Below are 22785 nucleotides of genomic sequence, written 5' to 3'. Positions count from 1 at the left end.
GTCATGAAATCAGTGATTTGCTGTTCTACTTTAAGTGTCGTTTAGGACTCTTAGACTTTCCGATTCATGAATTTATTAAACCTAGGGTGCCATTTCGTACTACTCGTAACAGTTCTGCTTTTGATTTGATAATTCCGAAGTGCCAAACTAATCTTTTTCAGACTAGTTATTTTAATAGATTGCCTAAGCTTTGGAACACCCTGCCTGTTGCTTTACATTCTTGTAGATCTGTTAAGCAATTTAAATCTTGGTTAACTACTTACTATACTAATGCTTTTAACAATGGTTTTGACATCAATGCTTTTAATAATTGGAAATCCATTTGCCTTAAGTGCTGCTCTTCCCGAAATATTTTAACAACTAATGCTTGCTGCTATTGAGTAGATTTAGAGATTTTCAGTCAGTTTTTAAGTGTAAATAATATTATAAACGATATTAGGCCATAGTAATTGGAATATTGTAATTATATATTTTACATTCTTTTGTTATGAGATTTTTAGAAAATATTTTAATTCGTGGTATGTACTTTTTCTGTGAGGTGAATTTTTTTTAGGTTTCTGCTGAATGGGCTTTTGAATATCAATTAAGTAAAGCTTAATATTTTTAGGTTTTTTTGTGATGTGATATATTTATATTTATTTAGCTTTATTTATATGTATATACATCTTCCCCCCTTTATTATTATTATTATGGGGCGGCACGGTGGTGTAGTGGTTAGCGCTGTCGCCTCACAGCAAGAAGGTCCTGGGTTCGAGCCCTGTGGCCGGTGAGGGCCCTTCTGTGCAGAGTTTGCATGTTGTCCGCGTGGGTTTCCTCCGGGTGCTCCGGTTTCCCCCACAGTCCAAAGACATGCAGGTTAGGTTAACTGGTGACTCTAAATTGACCGTAGGTGTGAATGGTTGTCTGTGTCTATGTGTCAGCCCTGTGATGACCTGGCGACTTGTCCAGGGTGTACCCCGCCTTTCGCCCGTAGTCAGCTGGGATAGGCTCCAGCTTGCCTGCAACCCTGTAGAACAGGATAAAGCGGCTAGAGATAATGAGATTCTTCTTCTTCTTCTTCTTATTATTATTATTATTATAGGGCACACTGTTATTGGAGCCTAGCTCTGTTGTGTAACCCCCACCATTTTTTTATTATGTGTTTATTTATTGTATCTGAGGTGGAAGCTTAATAAAATAAAAAAACAACAACAACAACCACTACTACTACAACGACTACTACTAAAATGATTCTAATCTGCCAGCCCAGACATCGTTAAAGAACTCAGTGTCTCCTAATGATGATGTCACACAGTCTTCCGTTCTGCAGCGTCTGTGTGCGTGTGTCACGTGACTCAGTGTTTTCACCCCCTGGAATGGCGAGGAATGAAGAAAAACAGCTTGGAAAATTAAATCGATTATGGCTTCAGAAGGAAAGAGAGGGTAAAACCTGTCTTCCATTCAGAATGCAAGTTTCAGTTCTTTCTCCCCCCCCCCCCCTTTTTTTGCTGCACCTTGCTTCTGACTGTGTGAGCAGTAATGCTACATTGCCGACTTTAAATGTTTTCTTTTGTCTGTTTTAAAATCTAGAAGGTCGCATTAAAGATGTGCACGAGACAAGACCAAAACTTGTGAGTTTTATTCATCCAAGCACACTTTTACAACTAGGCTAGTTCTTGCTATCTTCCAAATTAATCTTGCTGTTGTTTCTCTAGGCGACATTGAATTCTGTTGCAGCCGTGAAAAAATGGATACCAAGTATCAAGAATGAAATTGAATATTACCTGCAAGTAGGTATAAACTATAACATCATACTAAAGTGGTGCACACGCTGTTTTAAGAGCAGGAGGTGATCATGTGTCTGCTTACACAGGAGTTCATATCATTGCCTGTGTTTATATGTAAAGAAATTCTGAATGATCTGTAGGCAGTCTTTATATGTACATTACATGAGATTGAGGGTGGCACGGTTTTGTAGTGGTTAGCACTGTTGCCTCACAGCAAGAAGGTCCTGGGTTCGAGCCCAGCGGGGGCCTTTCTGTGTGGAGTTTGCATGTTCTCCCCATGTCTGTGTGGGTTTCCAACAGTTTCCACGGAGGAAAGACATGCAGGTTAGGCAATTGGTAGGTGTGAATGTGACCATATGTGTGTCAACCCTGTGATAACCTGGCGACTTGTCCAGGGTGTACCCTGCCTCTCGCCCATAGTCAGCTGGAATAAGCTCCAGCTTGCCTGTGACCCTGTAGAACAGGAAAAGAAAGCACAACTTCATTCATCGCACACTTGTGAAATTCCCCTCTGCATTTAACCCATCTGAAGCAGCGCACACACACGTGAGCAAGGAGCACACACGTACCCAGAGCAGTGGGCAGCCATGCTGACAGCGCCTGGGGAGCAGTTGGGAGTTAGGTGCCTCGCTCAAGGGCACCTCAGGTGGGGTTTACATTAGACCGTATCAGCGGATCATCAGATTAACGTTTTTAAAACGATTAGCGTGCACACAGCAACGCCAATACACGATTCGCGTGCACACAGCAACGCCAATACACGGATACGCTCGGCTCCGCAGGCATCCTGCGCTCCAAATTACTCCGCCCTGAACAGCGAGTGCCCTCTGGAGGGTGCGCACTCCGGCCCTGCGCAGCTCACAGAGCGCGCGAGTGAAGCACACGAGCAGTGATTCGGGACTGAGCCGCTGTGTGTGTGATCTCAGTGCATATCGGGCATGCGCGTCACTTACCACTTGCAAGTGGAAGGATGGCAAGCCTAAAGACAATCATAACTACACAATGGGCAGTATTTGCATCAGTATTTGCAGTATTTTCATACTTTTATACTCTTTAATGAAAGGTGATACAAGGCGGAAGTCCGCGCCGTTTTTCAGCAGTCGCGTCACATGACCAACGCCAGCGAATCAGGAAGGTGGATGTCACAGTGACGTTGTCCAATGACGACACCAGCTAGAGCTCAGCACAGCGTATCCGCGTATTCTCAATGTTTACACAGCACCGGACCAGACACGATCTGGATTGAATACGTGGACCCTGGCGGATTCCCGTTTCCCGGTGTTTCCAGGCATTTTAATGTAAACGGACAGTGCATCCGCGAAGAAAACGAGACAGATACGGTCTAATGTAAACTTGGCCTCAGCCCAAGGCTGTCCCATATTAACCTAACTGCCAGGGGTGTAGTGGGCGTGGTACGCGGGGGTACACCGTCCACCCACTTCTCCCGAGGTGACAATTCCCCTGATGGAAATTGTGAGAGGATGCAGTGCGCAAAGCAATTCGGTCACACATGTTTGCTGGCCGTGAATGTGTGACCTGCTATGACGCTACAATGATTGTGTGTGTGCTTGAGACAGCAGCCCCGCCCCTCTCTGCTCCCTCACTGGCCCCAGTCGGCATGGCGACGGGCCTGAGCAGGAGCGCTGAGTCACACAAGATCTTGTCAGTTTTCTGCTGTTTTTTGCTCAGGAGCAGGCCTCGAACAACGACGAATAACTCGAAATCGAAAGCAGCTATTCACAAAATTCTTTCACAGTGAGCGCTACAAGGGTCTCCTGAATACACTGATGTAATTTTTTTGTCTGTAGTGTTAAAAGTGAGGACACTAGAGTGAGTTAAAAATGAGTGACTTTTCTGTCACGTTTATAATGGGTGTCAATGAGGCCTCTCGGCTGCACTCTCCTCAGTTTGAGGCTTCTCATTCAAAAACTGTAAATCCTATCGGTTAGGTAGACACATTGTGTGAATCAGGACAAGGGTGACCACTACTTTTGAGAAAATCATGTCTGTAGAGTGAAATTTGTGGCTGAAAACACAGTTTAAGCGAGAAAGTTTGAGCTATTTTTTCAAGCTCTCTACACTCTAACTAAATGAGCTCCACTGGTGTGTAACGCAATAGACACCCATTATAAAGCCGGATTTTCTCCCGGAACTCACATGGCGTTTGAGCCGGGACTGATCCGAAAGTGTAGAACCTAGCAGAAAAATTGAATGCCAGATCCACATAGGAGAAGTTTTCCTACATTTTAGAGTTTGAATCACGTCTCTAGGTGAAAGCATGCCAGAGCAGCGGATGTTTGAAAAAGTGCTTTTTTTTTTTTTTTTCAATTAATTCCATAGAAATGAATGGGGTGGAGCCGGCCCCCGCCTCCGCAGTGGGGGAATTGGGCGAGGGAGAGGAACAGAAGGAGAGAGAGAGAGGGGAGGGGAGAAGGGGAGACGTCACGAATCGCGTACCCCCACTTTAAAAATCTCCACTACACCACTGCTAACTGCATGTCTTTGGACCCGGAGGAAACCCACACAGACATGGGGAGAACATGCAGACTCCACACAGAAAGGCCCCCGCTGGCCGCTGAGCTCGAACCCAGAACCTTCTTGCTGTGAGGCGACCATGCTAACCACTTGCAGTACACCATGTCATAAGCGGCTACAGATAATGGATGGATGGATACATGAGATTGAGCTGACGTTATGTGCATGCATGTAGGGAGGTTTAGCGTCAATGTTACCATAACAACGAAATAATTATCCAAGGGTATGGAAGCCCATTTCCACCATGATAATAATGAGGTTTATCATAATTGTGACTTTAGTTAAGTTATGGCCAGGTTCTTGCCCGAACTAATAATCACATCATCAGTTTTTCTCTGGCTAATCAGACACAAGGTATGCCACCACTTTTGTTGGAGCAGTTGGGGGTTAGGTGCCTTGCCCAAGGGTACTTGAGCCAGTCCTGCTGGTTCAGGAAATCGAACCAGCAACTTTTTGGTCCCAAAGCTGTTTCTCTAACCATTTGGCCATGGCGTGACGTAGTACACTATGACTTATCTCATAATAATGAAATATGAGGGTATTTCTCATAATTATGACTTAGAATCTCATGATTATGAAATATTAAGTCATTATTATTACATGATTATGAGACACAGTCATAGTTATGAGATATATTCTCATTATTAGGACATACTTTGTGTCTTTTTTTTTTTTTAAGTGATGGAAACAGCCTTCCATAATTTACTCTTCTTCTAATGTTACTAATATTAAAGGTGAAAACCAGGGATGCTGTCCAGGACCAGGCCATGTGAGGAGCCCAGGATGGTTTAGTAGTCCACTGACATGCAGAAAATACAGTGGGGAGGAAATATATATGGTTTAGGCCTATGCATTGTTTTTTGACACATCAGATATTTGCCCTATTTTGTAAAATGGTTTGGTGTGTTGCAGTTTTCATGGTACTGTAAGAGCCACTGAAACATTTGTGGCTAATTACATACTACTGCTACTACTTTCAGCTGCTTCTGTTAGGGGTCGCCACAGCAGATCTGTTCCACATATTTGATTTTACATAGGATGCCCTTCTTGACACAACCCTCCCCAGTCTATCTGGGCTTGAGACTGGCACTAAGTATGCCCTGGCTTGTACAATCCCAGTGGCTGGGGTTATTTTTTTTTTTTTTTACCTAATCTGCATGTCTTTGAACTGTGGGGGAAACTGGAGCACACCCATGCAACCTCCACATAGAAAGGCCCCCATCAGCCATGAGGTTCAAACCCGGAACCTTCTTGCTGTGAGGCAACAGTGCTAACCACTACCGCCCTTGTGGTTAATTACAGGCTTCTTTTTAATACGTACCGGTAGCTTTTGCCTGGGGGAGCTTCTTAAATGGTTTGTCTCTGGCCCAGACAATATGTACGACAGGCCTGATTACACAAGAATTATAGGCTAGGTTTTGTCTACAGTTTATCCTCTTTTTTTATTACTGTGTATATATTCTGCATCCTCTCTGAATGTTTGGCCCTGAGCCAATGTTACTGAGGTCAGTTTGCACCTTGGATCTGCCTTGAGATGTTCTTTTGATGCCAGCCCAACCTCACAATTATTTTAAATATATTAAAATCTGTACAGTTAAATACATTTTATGTTTCATTCCAGAAGGTATGCATCTTGACCATAGGGCTAAAATACGTAGATAGTGCACTTGAACAGTTGTCTGTTATATGATGGAGTTATCAGTATAACATCCAAAACAGGAAACAATAACCTATGCCAGTTTTCAGAGAATAAATAGCTGACAGTAAAAAAAAAAATGTATATGCAGATTATTTTGGCACTATGTGATTATGAATGTTATAGCAGCTTCAAAATAGCACTTGTAGTCATAGCTACTGAGTACTGCTCCACAAGTATTTGTTTACAACAAGGGTGAGGCTGTCAGAAATGCAGGTGACAGACGGATGTAAGAGCAGCAGAGAGTTTAATAAGGCAAAGCTAGCAGACAAATCCAAAACAATAGGCAAAGGCATAGCCAAAATCAGGCAATGGTCAGGCGAGGCACAAACAGTTTATCAGAGGCAAAAGACCAAAAATACAAATAAGGTCAAAACCACACCATCAGCACAATAATCAGAGGCTTGGTAATGTCAGGCAAGGATACACTAAGCATTTGTTTCACAATGAACTGTGAGAGTGAAGTCCTTAGTGTGGCTGAGAGGCTGTCCACACGGCAATGGATTCAGGTGAATCTGATAAAATTGTTTATCGTTTCGGCCTGGCGTCCACATGGCACCGGCGTTTTGGGTGCCCCAAAATGAGAACGGGTTCCAGAGTGGAAAAATCTGGCAACGGCACCGTTGCGAAGTCGTCTGGATGAGTAGAATGGATTTGTTTACGATGACGTCACAACCACATGACTAGAACAAGCAGCACTCTCGCTGTTTTGTATGAGCCACTGCATTGCATTCACTTTTGTATACAGCTTTTCTTTTAAATAAACAAGTAACTGAACCATTTCTTGAATTTCTTTTTTTTATTGGATAAGACTGCTTTTCAAAATGTTCACACACAATATAAAAAGTTATATAAATTATATAAAAATACTTTTCAAAATGTTCACACACAATAAGAAAATTAAGTTATATAAAACTATGCACACTAATAAAACTAATTTGTACACACAGAAGGCATGATTTCCTCGCGTAGTCGCAGCCATCTTCTTCTTGTTGTTGTGTGCTTGTTCCTGTGAGTGCTTCACGCCGGGTAGAAGAAGGGGTTTATGTGCATGCGTCCTACTTCTTCTATTGTTCTGGTGTCTCCGATGGGACCGTCTTACAGCGCACGTAGAGGTGTGGCATGTGTATTGCATCGTTTTCAGTTTTACTGATCCGTTGCCCATGTGGACGCGATATTTTTTAAATAAAATCTCGTTGCCGTTGTCGTGTGGATGTAGCTTGAGTTGCTGTGCAGTGATTGAGTTCAGGTGTGTGTGTGTGATTTAGAATTCTGAGACTGTGAGCAGTGAGATGCAGGATGGTTATTGTTGTCCATAGCAGCCATATTTAAAGGCCACCGTGAAACCTAGGAAACAGAGTCTTGAATGTGAATAGGTGCAGATGTGACAGAGGCGAGAGGGCACCGAGGTCAACCATGACACCCGAGAATTTGGGGAAAAATTTGATCAGTTGAATAAACAAAGTCTGCATCCTGGGGACTTTGAGAATAATTTAGCAATGATATGATGAAGCTTTCTTTAAGGGCGTATTTATAGAATGAGTCTCTAGTATCAGAGGTTTGTAAGTGTTTTTGTTTTTTTTGAACACGGAAACTATCTAGGACAGAGAACTTTCTGGTTTCTCTCACTCGCTCACCCTGATGCCTGTAGGCCTGGTTTATGAGGCTGTCTGTGTCTATCTTTAATATCTATGTTCAAACCCAGAACCTTCTTGCTATGAGGCAACACTGCACCATTGTGCCACCCTCTGGTTTCTGATCACTTTTTTTGTGTGTGTTTGTGTTATTAATGTCAAGAGAAAAAAAAAAGATTGATGAGGGCAATACTGTTTATAGCTATCATAATGCAAGTGATAATAGAAACTAACCTGTTTTGCTGATGTTCCACAACATTAAAAGTGGTTCATTAATAAATTAATAATTGCTGTGGTACTTCAGGACATGGAAATGTTGTTGAACTGATGTTGTTTAAGTTTTTGTAACAGGCCTGTCGTGTTTTATTCCTTACATACTACTACTCAAATGATAGTTTCCATGTAAAATAAATCATGGTCATACTGAGCAAGTTCCTACACACCCAACAAAGTGTTTGATCTCACTGAGTAGTACAATATTTCAGTGAAAAATAAAAATAGGCTGAACATTTGAATGTTAAAAATGAGTCTCATCACCTTAAATGATGCTGTCTGCTCTCTGTCTCACATGCTCTCTCTCTTGCTTAACCTCACTCTCTCTTATATATGTAGCAGTCCCAGTTGTCGCACTACCCAGAGAGGAAGATAGCAGAGTTCCAGCAGCAAATTGAACGACTGGAAAAAGAGTACAAGGCTTATCTTAACAAACTGCACTTTTTAGACCCCAGCTGCAAACACCAGCCTTGGAGCCCCAGAGCATACACCAAGAGGAGGCCAGACTCTAAAGGCGATCAGTGCATTGGTTAGTCAATGTGATCTACTTGTACTGATGCATATTTTACATGCAGAGATGTCGACAAGCACCGGCAACCGGCTTTTTTCTCTGCCTACATAGACGGTCTGCGTCGGCTACTCAATCCCAGAAAAAATAAAATAAAAAAATTGCCTTTCAATGTTCAAGCGATTCATATTGTCTCCACGGCCCATAATTTGCTGCAAATCCAATTATTTCACCACGAAATTGTCTCCAACTCGGGTCTGGCATGACTGGAAGCGATGCCACATTTGTTGATCGATTCTCATGCTCTGATTGGCTGAGCCGGACCACACCATAGCAGACGGTAAAACCACAGTTGGTGATTGTCCACTGAGCTCTATGTAAAAATCTGGAGAGCTCATAGCCCATTCCCCGCTGTAGAGACAAGTGAAGCCGCCTGGCCGTCATCTTACCGCTCACATCATGTGTATTTGGTTTATGCGTTAAACCATCATATCCGATCAAACTTGCTCCAACAAAAGTAGCTCCTGACTTTTTTCCCCTTTCATTACCTCCTCTTATTTTCTCAACTTTACCCCCATTCCTTACATATCTTTATAGTGCGCCCCTTCACTGTTATTGGGTTTTTTCTTTTTCCAGTTCAGTCTCTGATAATTTTTTTTAATGGCTCTTTTACTACTATAATTATTTTTACACACGTTATTTCAGTTTTTCTTTGTACAGGAAATCATATATCAGACACCATTCAGGAAATAAGCCATTGATCAGGAAATATGGCCAACCCTGATTTAAGAGGACTAATCAGTATATTTGCACTCAATTTAGACTAAAATCATGCAGTTAAAACAGACAATCATGCCCATTTTGTCAATTTGTGCAAGTGGGTGTGACATGTATAGATGATCTACATTATCATTTGTGCTTAGCCTTAGGTAAATAAAAATAACTACTGACCAAACTAGAACAATAACATATCTCTTTTTATTTGCATCCCTCACTGCCATTTCTGCCTTAAAGGAACAGTCCACCGTACTTCCATAATGAAATATGCTCTTATCTGAATTGAAACGAGCTGCTCCCTACCTCTCCGAGCTTTGCGCGACCTCCCAGTCAGTCAGACGCGCTGTCAGTCCTGTTAGCAATGTAGCTAGGCTCAGCATGGCCAATGGTATTTTTTGGGGCTGTAGTTAGATGCAACCAAACTCTTCCACATTTTTCCTGTTTACATAGGTTTATATGACCAGTGATATGAAAAAAGTTCAGTTACACAAATTGAAACGTAGCGATTTTCTATGCTATGGAAAGTCCGCACTATAATGACAGGCGTACTAACACCTTCTGCGCGCTTAGGCAGCGCATTGATACGGAGCTCAGATATCAATGCGCTGCTGAAGCGCGCAGAAGGTGTTAGTACGCCTGTCATTATAGTGCGGACTTTCCATAGCATAGAAAATCGCCACGTTTCAATTTGTGTAACTGAACTTGTTTCATGTCACTGGTCATATAAACCTATGTAAACAGGAAAAACGTGGAAGAGTTTGGTCGCATCTAACTACAGCCCCAAAAAATACCATTGGCCATACTGAGCCTAGCTACATTGCTAACAGGAGTGACAGCGCATCTGACTGCGTCTGACTGACTGGGAGGTCGCGCAAAGCTCGGAGAGGTACGGAGCAGCTCGTCTCAATTCAGATAAGAGCATATTTCATTATGGAAGTACGGTGGACTGTTCCTTTAAGCTGGGCATACACTGTGCAATTTTTTTCAATTGCGGTATTCAGCTGCTGCTCACACTGTACGAGTGAATTGCAGGGGTAAACAGCACGCAGCTTACGATTCCTGTTCTCACACTATACGATCCGATGCTCGGATGCAATGCTCAGGATTTCAAACAGGTTTGATTTTCATCCGATCGATCGGGAGGAGGTCGTAAGGTGTTAATCGCTTGTCGTTACCCCATGTATACTACACGATCCGAGATGCACGATTGAGTCAAAACTCGGCCCGATCTCCAAAATAGTCGCACGAGTGAAAATTGTGTCAAAATCGGGCCAAAAATCGCACAGTGTATGCCCAGCTTTAGGCTATGGTCCTTCTTTCATTTAAGCTACTGAGGCTAATTTACTCAGTTCATTTTTTCTTTTTGAATTTGAGCCGTTGAGCTTGAGCTCTCATATTCAATATCAAACGTTGAGACTTTGGCTTTGATCTAGTCTGGGACATTTCCCTCAAAAATCTGTCACAGTGTTCATCCCAGATATCAATGTCAGATTTTCAACAAAAACAGACAAGATGATATGAGAGATTTTCTATGGGTTTTTCCCATTTGCTCTTGCAAACAATCATAAAATGCTATAGGGGGTCCACGCAAATGGCACTGTGCACACACACATGTAAAAAATGATCCTAACTATCAACACTCACAGGTGAAATGTCTGTCCACAACCTTTGACTTGACAGTTTGTACAGTTCACTGCTGCACATGCAGGCATTTTTCTTGTAATTTTTGTCACTAACTACATAAATAACTTGTCCAGTTTTGTGTAGCTTCCAGTAGTCTAAATGACAGTTCTGCTCCGCGATGTGTTTAGAGTTTAGAGTTTGTTTTATTTTTAAAAGGGACAGTGTACAAATTAAACATTATCCTTGTAGTAAGGACAGATGTCTGTACCAGGTTATAGCAGTACATGCTAGTTTCTGCCTGTAGTCCCTTGGCAGGTGGATGTAATAAAAAAGATAAATAAAATGTACAGAAAATGTCACCAAATCTGTCAATAGAACAATTTGTAGTGATTTAGACCAGTAGAATAGAAATGGATAGCCTCATAAAGCATACACAGCAGCGTCATTTTTCACAATTGCACACACACCATAAGTTAAGCGAAATGTGCAAAGGAATGTGCAAGCCAGTACAAATATGCATTATCCCATCCCACTACCCCCTCTTTACATAGAGTATAAGTTTTACCACTCCAACCTCGAGAGAGAGAGAGCACAAGACATGCTCTCCAAACCACCAAAACTTCACATTTCAGTAGGTTATACCCTCCCACACCCAATGGTCATACACAAGCATAATAAGATAAAATAAGAAAATCCCCCCCCCCCCCCACACACAGGACTCTCCCATCCCTCACAATCCCCACACACCCACAAACACACTAAAAAGTGCAAGAGCTGCATACCCCCCACACACACACCCAATACCCCCATCCCCCACCACACACACACATACCATTCAATAAAATGCCCTAACTATCCTTTTCTATCCATGTATGCATAATTGAGTTGATAATATCCATTTCTTTGTCAAATGTGAAAAAGACTTAAAATTTGTACAGGATATTAATTCTGTTGGAAGGTTATTCCACTGATTTCTAGTGGGACACTACATTCCCCCCTCGACACTGATCTAGTAGTACGTGTTGATACCTCTGAGCACAAAGAAATAAATTGTTTCAAAGGTGGTGGTGCATCATTATGTATAATTTTAAAAAGCAGGCAGAGATTTGCATGCCTAATTAGATTTTCAAGACTCAATATGTTATATTTACGAAGCACAAGACAGTGGTGGTAAGAACGTTTCCTCCTGGCATGGATCTTTATGGCACTTTTGTAAATTGAGCTGAGGGGTCTTAATACCATTTTGCAGGCTTGTGACCAACTTGTGATGCAGTATAGAAAATGAGACATAATCATTGCATTTAAGTATAAACTAGATGCATCAGTAGTGAGAGAGTTGCGTATATATCTGAAATTTGATAAACTGAACTTGTGTGTTACTAAGTTTTTTTGTTTTTTTTACATGAGATTTAAAACTAAGAGTCGGGTCAAGAGTGATGCCTAGGTATTTAAACTCAGTTACATTCTTTATGGCTTGCCTGTTGATTGTGATTTCAGGATAGTTTCTGATTTTGGTTTTGCTTGTAAAGAACATGGATACCATTTTATCAGTGTTTAAGACAAGGCAGGAACTATGCAGCCATTCTACAACCCTTTTCATTTCATTTGAAAGTATAGTTGCAACCTCGGATGCATTATTACCGTGCACATACAATACAGTATCATCTGCATACATTATAATATTAACTTGGTCACATACAAGTGGGAGGTCGTTAATGTAAATACTAAACAGCAATGGCCCCAAAATAGACCCCTGTGACACCCCCATTTCACATGCCTTGGATGAGGAAAGTGCACTATTAACCCGCACACACTGGTAACGATCACTAAGATAAGATTTAATCCATTTTTGTGTGTCAACAGACAGATCATAATTGACTAGTTTATTTATTAGTTTGCCTTCTCCAGATCCACAACATACAAAATGTGGGGGCATACAGGGTATACAGGTTAATCAGGGTTAGTATATATGAGAGTTTTTTTCTTTGTTGTTTGTTTTTTGTAAAGGCTTTACCCCGTTTAAAACAAAACAAAAAACAAACAACAAAGAAAAAAACTCTCATATATACTAACCCTGATTAACCTGTATACCCTGTATGCCCCCACATTTTGTATGCTGCTGAATCTGTCCTTTTTTCAGTAGCTTTGTATAAACAATAACCGCTAAATGTAATGCAATGTTGTGTAAGGTGATCGCCTAGGCATTCTCATTGTGAAAAGTAAGTCACATGTACATGGACTGGCATTTAATGTTGTATTTGTTACTTTCTATTTGTTTTTTTGTCTGTTCATATTCTTTTTGGGGGAGTAAAGTCAGTTTAAAAATGCCGTTAAATGCATAGGCCAAGTTTAATGACCTTGAGGGTATCAGAGGTCATATGTCGTTTTACAAATGAAAAATGAATTCAGCACCCAAACATTTAACAAACAAGGCCATTTGCTAACTTCATTAATCATTTTAGTACATTTCATTCCTTAGAAAGCTGAGAAACTGGGTTCAGCTGAGACGTTTACAGGCCCAAAGTTCAATGACCTCTAGAGGTCAACAGAGGTCAGATAGAGCTCGGCATATTGCAGATTTGAATTCGGCACACCCAAATTGACAAAATAAGACTGTTTGCCGACTTTGTCTCAAAAATGCCTTTGGGTGTCACAATTCTGGATTTTGGTACCAGTCTATACTAATTGGTCGATAGTTGCATACTTCTTGTGCATTACCTGCTTTAAACACAGGTGTCACTATGGCTTTTTTAAATACACTAGGGAAGATGCATTCATCAATAGATTGGTTTACCAATTTAGTCAAAGGGGTAATTATGCATTCTTTTTTTTTTATCAAGGCAGTGTCCATTCCATAGATATCTTTTGCTTTACTATTTGTAAGTGTAGATAAAATCTTTGCAACCTTTGACTCATTTGTGGGTGCCAAGATTAATGAGGTTAATGAGGATGTAGCACTAATGGGTATTTGTGAGGTGCTTATTTTTCCAAATATCTGACCTAGCTGTTGCACAGAGTTTATAAAATAATCGTTAAAATGAGTTGCAACAGCCAAGCTATCATCTACAATACTACTGTTTATTTTGAGTTCTAATTTACCACACTTGCGATTTTCCTTTCCAAGAAGTTTGTCAATGTGTTTCCATAGTTTTTTGCTATTTCCTTTTGCATCTCTTATGATGTCAAGGAAAAAATTTGCTTTTGCCTTTCTAAGTGGTGTTACAACTTTATTTCTTAAACTTTTAAAAATTAAATTATCGGTTACCAACCTTGATTTTAAAAACGTTTTTAAGGCGGCATCTCTTTTCTTCATTAGGTCCCAGAGGTCATTGTTAAACCAGGGGAGATTTTGTTTTGATTTTGGTTTCTGTGTCAGTGTTTTAGTGTGTTTTAATAATATATCTTTATAGGCTATATATATATATATATATATATGTGAGTGGTAAGATGGCGGCCAGATGGCTTCACTCTGACGAACCTATGAGCTCTCCAGATTTTTATGTAGAGCTCAGTGGGGTTGTCACAGATGATGTCACGTGATTTTCACAAAATGTTACCGAAGAAACCGAAACCTTCCATGGACAAAATAAAGTCTATGTTTTCTGCAGGTTTGCACATAAACATCATAATTAATATTTTCATATCTAAGAATTATTTTCATAGCTAGAAGCTACCCGGAGTGCCTAAGTTCCCATAGAGGTGCATGGTCCCTTAGCTAAGGTTTCATGCTTATAAAGCGCAAGTGCAAATAACTAATTGGGTGCAAAGATTTGTGCTGAAATTAAAACTACACAATACCACACCAGAAGCGCATCAAGTACATTACACATGCACCAAATAAGCTCACCATGTAGTTATGTTGTAGTTGTGTTACAGAGCCAGGCAGCGTACTATAGAGGGTAACTGAGAAAGTCAAGCACACATACATCTGGAAGGAAATTTCATACATACAGTGGTGCTTGAAAGTTTCTGGACCCTTTAGAATTTTCTATATTTCTGCATAAATATGACCAAAAACAGCATCAGATTTTCACACAAGTCCTAAAAGTAGATAAAGAGAACCCAGTTAAACAAATGAGACAAAAATATTATATTTGGTCATTTATTTATTGAGGACAATACTCCAATATTACATATCTGTGAGTGGCAAAAGTATGTGAACCTTTGCTTTCAGTATCTGGTGTGACCCCCTTGTGCAGCAAATAACTGCAACTAAACGTTTCCAGTAACTGTTGATCAGTCTTGCATACCGGCTTGGAGGAATTTTAGCCCATTCCTCCATACAGAACAGCTTCAACTCTGGGATGTTGGTGGGTTTCCTCACATGAACTGCTCGCTTCAGGTCCTTCCACAACATTTTGATTGGATTAAGGTCAGGACTTTGACTTGGCCATTCCAAAACATTAACTTTATTCTTCTTTAACCATTCTTTGGTAGAACAACTTGTGTGCTTGGGGTCATTGTCTTGCTGCATGACCTACCTTCTCCTGAGATTCAGTTCATGGTCAGATGTCCTGACATTTTCCTTTAGAATTCGCTGGTATAATTCAGAATTCATTGTTCCATCAATGATGGCAAGCCGTCCTGGCCCAGATGCAGCAAAACAGGCCCAAACCATGATATTACCACCACCATGTTTCACAGACGGGATAAGGTTCTAATGCTGGAATGCAGTGTTTTCCTTTCTCCAAACATAACACTTCTCATTTAAACCAAAAAGTTCTATTTTGGTCTCATCCGTCCACAAAACATTTTTCCAGTAGCCTTCTGGCTTGTCCACATGATCTTTAGCAAACTGCAGCATACTTGCCAACCCTCCCGATTTTGGCGGGAGGCTCCCGATTTTAGCCTCTGTCTCCCACCTCCCGATCGTATTTGTTAAAAACTGGATAATCTCCCGGTTTTGGGAAATCCCTACCGCCAAGTTAAAAATACTCCCAATTATGTCCAATCAGAATCATATGAGAAACACTGCTGACGTCAACTGATTTTTAACCAATCAACGAACAGAACAACAGTCACTTCCGTAATGTAGGATTCACCCAGGCTGTCCGACATTTTTTACAAGCATTATTTACCATTATTTATTAATTACCAAGTATTATTCATCATAGCCACTAAACCAAATACCAAACAGCAAAAATATGAATGTAAATACCAGGTTGCATGGGAGAATGAATTTCCATGGATAAGCAAATGTTTAACCAGCCAGACCAACTTATTTTGCAAGGTAAGCGATTCACTGACCGCACAGGTCAAAGTTTAGAAGTCTGTATGTTTACATCCGGGTTTCACGAATTTATTTCAGTTGGAAAATTTTTAACGCTGGGTCAGGTGGCCGTAACTATCGAATTTGTTTGATGAGTGTATTTGAATAGTGTGGTAGTGTCTTAGTGCTATTTTGAATTTATATTTGAAAGTTTTAAGTGAAAGTTTACAAGTGAATCATCTGGAAAGTGATTTAATTTGATAGAGTTTTAAGTGAAAGATTACAAGTGAGTGTGTTTTGGTAGTACTAAAATTTTGCATTCGAGTGAATTTCTTTGTGGAGTATATTTTGATAGTATGGTAGTATTTATAGTGCCATTTTTAAATTTTGTTTGAAAACTTTGTCAGAGTTTGCAAATGAGCAAATTCCTTTGATGCATTCTGATAGGATTTTGATAGTATTTCTAGTGCCTTTTAAAAATTCTGTTGGAAAGGGTTTAGTGAGAGAGATGCATTTTAGTAGTACTAAGACAGTGCTGTATTTATTTAACTGAGTTGTTACTATTTTGGTCAAATCTCATTGAAATGTTATTTATATATGATATTCTCTGTATTTTTACATGAGCTTACAGAAGGAAAACACATTTGATGCAGCCCAATAACACTTTCATTCACTGTGACTATTTTAAGAAATTATGATTCTTCTAAAGCATCACTTGTGTTATTTTTTGTGGGTCTCTGTATGTATACAATATTCAGGCATGAGATTTTTCAGCTAAAAATCTGATTTAAGCAGACTTCCCTTTCATTGTTGTTATATTAAAATTCAAGATGAGTATTATTTCAGATTTTTCACTCTGAGCTATCGCATGCCTGCTACATGAATCCCATAACCTATAGTAACTGATAGAACAATATCAACAATTCAAAAATTCTTTAATTGTATAAATTTCAAATGTTTTGCAATTAATTGGGATCCACTGTTTTTATCATTTCAACCGCGCATCATACCCTCGTCCAATTGAAAATGTCATTCATGCACTTTTCTCCCCTATGAGAATTTTGAAAAGTTGGCAAGTATGCTGCAGATGAGCAGCAGTGTTCTTTTTGGAGAGCGGTGGCTTTCTCCTTGCAACCCTGCCATGCACACCATTGTTGTTCAGTGGTCTCCTGATGGTGGACTCATGAACATTAACATTAGCCAATGTGAGAGAGGCCTTCAGTTACTTAGAAGTTACCCTGGGGTCCTTTGTGACCTCGCCAACTATTACACGCCTTGCTCTTGGAGTGATCTTGGTTGGTCGACCACTCCTGGGGAGAGTAACAATGATCTTGTATTTCCTCCATTTGTACACAATCTGTCTGACTGTGGATTGGTGGAGTCCAAACTCTTTAGAGATGGTTTTGTGACCTTTACCAGCCTGATGAGCATCAACAACATTTTTTCTGAGGTCCTCAGAAATCTTCTTTGTTCGTGCCATAATACACTTCCACAAACATGTTGTATTGTGAAGATCAGACTTTGATAGATCCCTGTTCTTTAAATAAAACAGGGTGCCCACTCACACCTGATTGTCATCCCATTGATTGAAAGCACCTGACTCTAATTTCACCTTCGAATTAACTGCTAATCCTAGAGGTTCACATACTTTTGCCACTCACAGATATGTAATACTGGATCATTTTCCTCAATAAATAAATGACCAAGTATAATATTTTTTTCTCATTTGTTTAACTGGGTTCTCTTTTATCTACTTTTAGGACTTGTGTGAAAATCTGATGATGTTTTAGGTCATATTTATGCAGAAATATAGAAAATTCTAAAGGGTTCACAAATTTTCAAGCACCACTGTATTTTGCAAGAATTTTACAGGGAAATTGTTAGTAATTTATCTGCTGAAAATGCACTAGAAGCCACCAGAAGGCATGTAAATTTCAAAAATTTCTGCGGGGGCATGTCCCCAGACATCCCTAGTATTAGCTCGCCTTTGGCACGCTGCAGCAGCTTTGCCGCCACAAATTCAAGACCCACCTACTACTTCTTTTTTTTTTTTTTTTTAGCCAGCTACTTCAGATTTCTGGAGATCCTGGTACATTATTTAAACTACAGTTTCCGACAAATTCTATCCATTCGCAAATTCTAGTGTACATTTAAATTACATTTCTCAGTGTGCCATGATCAGCTTGTACAGTTGTTCTTTTAGACTTCCTAAATATAACATAATGTTCTAATACTTTGTTACAGCCAAGAAACCCTGTGCTCAGGCCAGTTCTGAAGAAATTTCTGCAACAGCTACTGCAAAAATGCAGGCTATATGTAACTCCTCACAACTGGGTCCTACACACTCCTCTAATCTTCCAGGCCAGGATCTTCCACTCTCCTTTGACCAATCCAGACTGGCAATAGCAGTAGCTGGGTCTCGGGACGTTTCCTCAAGGCAGCAGAATGAAACAAACATCCTGGCCCGTGTTCTGCATAACAGCCTCCCCAACCTGCACAGCTCAGCTTTAGCACAAGTTCCAGGACTGCCAGAGAGAAAGGGGACAAACTCTTCCTCCTGCACCGAAAACAGTGAGGGTAAGACAGAACATGTGCTGGGACTGGGCTGCTATTCATCATCCTCAGATGAAGAGACTTAAAGTTTTAAACATTTCTGTGATCCCACTGGTTTGTTCATATGGATGTTTGCATTTTTCCATTTTGTGCTTTCTAAAAATGCTATTGTATGTAGCTGTAATACATAGATTTCTAGTAATGTATTTCTAGGAAGTATTTCACTAGTAATGAAAGTTCAGCATTTAAACCCAAACAAACCCCAAAAAATAAACTCCTCTTTACTGACAGATAATATCTATACAAGACATGTTCAATTATTCATTTGTTCATCTTTGTACCTGTACACTATGTACAGATTTTATTTTAAAAGGAAAAACAATGTCCCTGGGCACTGCCATCTTACTCTTACTGAGGTTCAAATATTGCGCTCTGAATACAAATTAGGTGAGAGAATCTGAGACTGTGACATCACTAACATGCTACATGATTTACCGATTCTGAGATCTAGTGGATACATCACTTTTTTAAATTGTTGTAAACAACCCTGAAGATGCAGAGTGTCAAGTGTTTAGCTGTAAAAAAATAAGCCCAAGCAGTGAATAGAGAGAGCGAGAGCAGTGAAGAGCTGCATCCTGGGAATTTTTTTTAAAAGAATCAGAAGCCTTTATTTGATGACTCTGTGTTACTAGTGGGAAAGCTACATCACAAGTGGATATCCGGTTTCGATGCAAATGGCTGCAACCAGGTAAGCCTATTTTTAGCAATATCGTTACTTTTAGAATGGATAAATTGTTGTTATAAAGATTTCTTTTTAATTTAAACATGTGGGGGTACATCAGGGCACTTGCTGTGATCTGGAAACGGCCTTTATTTTTGGGTTTTGTTTGGCTTCAAACCCGTTTCAAGCGTTTGAAAAATACAAAGAGACTCTTTTTGTCTTTTTCTGGTTTTACCAGTTTCAGTCACACTGTTGTTCTTCTCCAACCTGGAGTCTGTTGAACTTCAGAATGAGTTTGATGGTATGACTGGTATAACGTCTCTTCTGGAAGGCATCACTAACGTGATCGGGTGCTACCTAAGTGGGTGTTTTTTAACTTCATTTCAGCAGTTTCACACTGACAGTTAAGCTCAGTATATGGAGAGATTACATAATGACCCCACCACAAAAGATGTTCAACCACATTTGCATCTTACTGAATTATCAGTAAGCAGATATATGCTGACTCAGAGAGAGAGAGCTGGGTGATGCTTCTATAAAGCACACACTTGCTTCACTAGTCTGTTCATTTGTAAGGCATCCTACGCCGACCCCAAAACCATTCTTCCTCTTTTCTTCAGCAGTGGGAACTGCTTAGTGTGCACCACTTCGGGGAAATGAAGCCTTTGTCAGTAGTGAGGCTTTAATAGGACATATGTGGCTTTCATGACACACACACACACTCAGGGACAGGGTTTCCCATACCTGTAAGGGGAGAAATGAAACTTCTGAAGCTCTACCTGCAAAATACGTCATCTGCCGGAAAAGTTTCCTTCAGATTGTGTCATGCTTTTACTTGTCTGATCTTGTTATAATTTACAACGTACTATATAACGTAATATACATGGTGTCCTAAAAGTCTCCATACGTAGGGGAAATTAACACTTTTTAGCAAAATGTGGGTTTTTTTTTCATGTTTAGTTTATAGTATATATTTCTTTTGTCAGATAGCCTTTAAGAATGCTTTAGTCAAAAGAAGGATGTATTGGAATCATTCTCATGGCTACAGCACAAAGATCATTTAAAGGAACGCATGCAAAGTGTTATACATGCATAACACTAGATGAGTTTTCACAAGTTCACCATGAGTGGGAGAGATGGCGCCGTGTGTGTGTGTGTGTGTTTACAAAGAAATTGCAATCATGTAGACTAGAAAATGTTTTGTAAATAAAGTTACATTTTGCTTTTAAAAAAAAGTGTTAATTTCCCCTGTGTATGGAGACTTTTGGAACACCCTGCAGTATAATCTGATTAAATTTAATCTAAATTTGCATAAGAATTCAAGACAAGGAAACATGACATATGTAGGTTATGTGCTTAGAATTGTACAGCTAAAAATTATTACAATTACAATTAAATTATTAATAATAGTAAACCTTGAACCATGAGAAGTGCTGCTACAGCCTTCACTTTTAATTTTTAGAGCAAGCATTTTGTGAAGAAAAATGCTCTCATGCATGTATTTAGCTTGTTGTAGATGCACATTTTAATAGAATAATTTAATAATATTGCAACAACGATAGTAATAGACCCCTTCGCATGTTTGTAAACAAACCGACCGTTGCCAGGATGCGCGCGCAGCCTGGACTCAGAAACAATGGCGCTGCCCATAGACCAGCATTATGAGCTGTCAGATTATGCAAAACAATTGTCGTTACAAGATCGAGAATGCTACATAAATAAGTTAACTCTAACTAGTGGACATCGCCTACCGGATCCGTATTTAATTAAAGAGTGGACGGACGATGTTAGTAAGTTTTCCTCTGATACCTGAAGGCAGTTATACTATTTACAAAAAATATCAAACTCAAAAAAAAAAAACCTATTTACAAAAGTAGCCTGCCATCAACATTCTGGTTACAGTGAGACTACAACTTGATTAACAATGGGACATTCATATTCATTTTGTTTTAATCAAATTATGCCAGTGATGTGATGGCAATGTGGCTTTAGCTACAACAGCAAATACCAACACTAAACAGCAATTTGCAGGAGGTAATGGCATGAAAGGAACGATAGTGTAAAGAGTGCAGCTAAGAGAAATCAGCTGCGTAAAAAGCGAGAGGCAGAGACCAGAAATGAAACTGAACGGGGCGGGAGCTAGGTTAGAGCAGTCAACGTAAGTTGGCATTTAGAGTGAGGGCACGCAATTTTACCTTTCCATCCTTGCTTTAAAATTGTGATTTTCGGCATACACAAATAATGATGGCACAAAATCTGGACTGCTTGAGTCAAGCGAGACCTCTCCTACAAACAAAATTGCATGCAAAGCTAAGTTAACATGCTAACAATATTCATTACATTGTGTAACTATGACCCAGCTAATCAGACAAACGTTACCAAAGTATTTTGCTACATCAATAAACGAAGACTAGAAAGAATAAAAAAGAAAGATTTAATAAATAGCCTGATCTTACCTGTGATGAAGTGGGCGCTGCAAACCCGCGCATTTTTGATGGTGCTTTCATCCCAGTCTACATGTTTGATGGCTTGTAGCCATAGACTTCGGCGATTTTTTTGGAATGGGTGAGATCCTGCTGGAATTCTGTACATTTTAACCCCATCACTGCTACGATTCTGACACCCGACAACACAACAACTAGGCATTTCTTCCAAATATTTCTTCTCGTCTCTACCATCGCTGAGTCTTTTTTGGGTCCAGGCTGCGCGCGCAATTTCCTCTTACGTATGAATGACGTTTACTGCGAAGGGGTCTATAAGATTGAGAATATAGAGACTAAACTTTTGTTCCAACACATAAGGACTCGGACTTACCCGAATTTTCAACTGGCTTATTCCAGTCCTTGTCAAGGAATGACCCTCTGCTTCCGGCACGTGACTTTACGTGATTGGAGCAGAGGATCAAAGGTCGTCGATAACCGGAGCCTCCCTCCATCTTTGTTTATGTGCCGGAAGCACGTAATGTCGTTTACCAACACAGCTGAGTCAACATGCGGAGATTGATAATATGGGTAATAAAATACAGATGCTATAAGAATAATGGCAGTTTTCCAATCCTGGGCAAAAATAAAGTCTGAGGACCAAAATCGGGTTGCTTGTTCGGATTATAGCACTGCTTATATTATGAAAATACTAATCTTTAAAAAAAAAAATCAGTGTTCCCACAACTGTGAGACATGGAAATATTTAATTGGCCAACTTGCTGACATGATTGTCATTTATGTGATTTGCACCAAAAGCTGTGACAAAAATCTTCCATTTGTGTGACATATTTTGGAGAGCCTATTACAACACCTTTTTGTTTGGGCTGCTAAATATGATGTGATCAGTGTTAAGCATCTCAAAAAGGATCATCAGTATCTTTTGTCACCGATTATTATTGTGATTTAGCTGATTTATTAATTAGATTTTGTTTTGATCCAAACTATTTGTTATTACACTGGTATAACATGGTGTTAACTTTCAGTTTCTAACCATTCACATGCTGACA

The 22785-nt window shown here is 39.9% G+C and overlaps 1 protein-coding gene across 1 annotated transcript; it reads left to right on the top strand.

The window, feature by feature from the left end:
* The first annotated feature begins 1261 nt into the window (after positions 1-1261).
* Positions 1262-18869, top strand: si:dkey-86e18.1 (uncharacterized protein LOC557342 homolog). The gene is made up of 5 exons (XM_060917542.1): positions 1262-1422; positions 1570-1610; positions 1695-1769; positions 8244-8433; positions 18266-18869. The coding sequence occupies exons 1-5, from the start codon at positions 1278-1280 to the stop codon at positions 18658-18660; spliced, it is 846 nt and encodes a 281-aa protein (XP_060773525.1). The 5' UTR covers positions 1262-1277; the 3' UTR covers positions 18661-18869.
* The last annotated feature ends 3916 nt before the right edge of the window (positions 18870-22785 follow it).

Source organism: Neoarius graeffei, chromosome 3, assembly GCF_027579695.1.
Source record: "Neoarius graeffei isolate fNeoGra1 chromosome 3, fNeoGra1.pri, whole genome shotgun sequence".
NCBI classification, from domain to species: domain Eukaryota; kingdom Metazoa; phylum Chordata; class Actinopteri; order Siluriformes; family Ariidae; genus Neoarius; species Neoarius graeffei.
This window is presented reverse-complemented; position numbering and strand designations above follow the sequence as displayed.

What these genes read in the sequence shown, in the direction of transcription:
- si:dkey-86e18.1 (XM_060917542.1), top strand. Translation starts at nt 1,278, where the DNA reads ATGATGATGTCACACAGTCTTCCGTTCTGCAGCGTCTGTGTGCGTGTG. An exon ending in GCTTCAGAAGGAAAGAGAGG is followed by an intron (nt 1,423 to 1,569) that starts GTAAAACCTGTC and finishes TTTAAAATCTAG; the next exon opens with AAGGTCGCATTAAAGATGTG. An exon ending in TAAAGGCGATCAGTGCATTG is followed by an intron (nt 8,434 to 18,265) that starts GTTAGTCAATGT and finishes ACTTTGTTACAG; the next exon opens with CCAAGAAACCCTGTGCTCAG.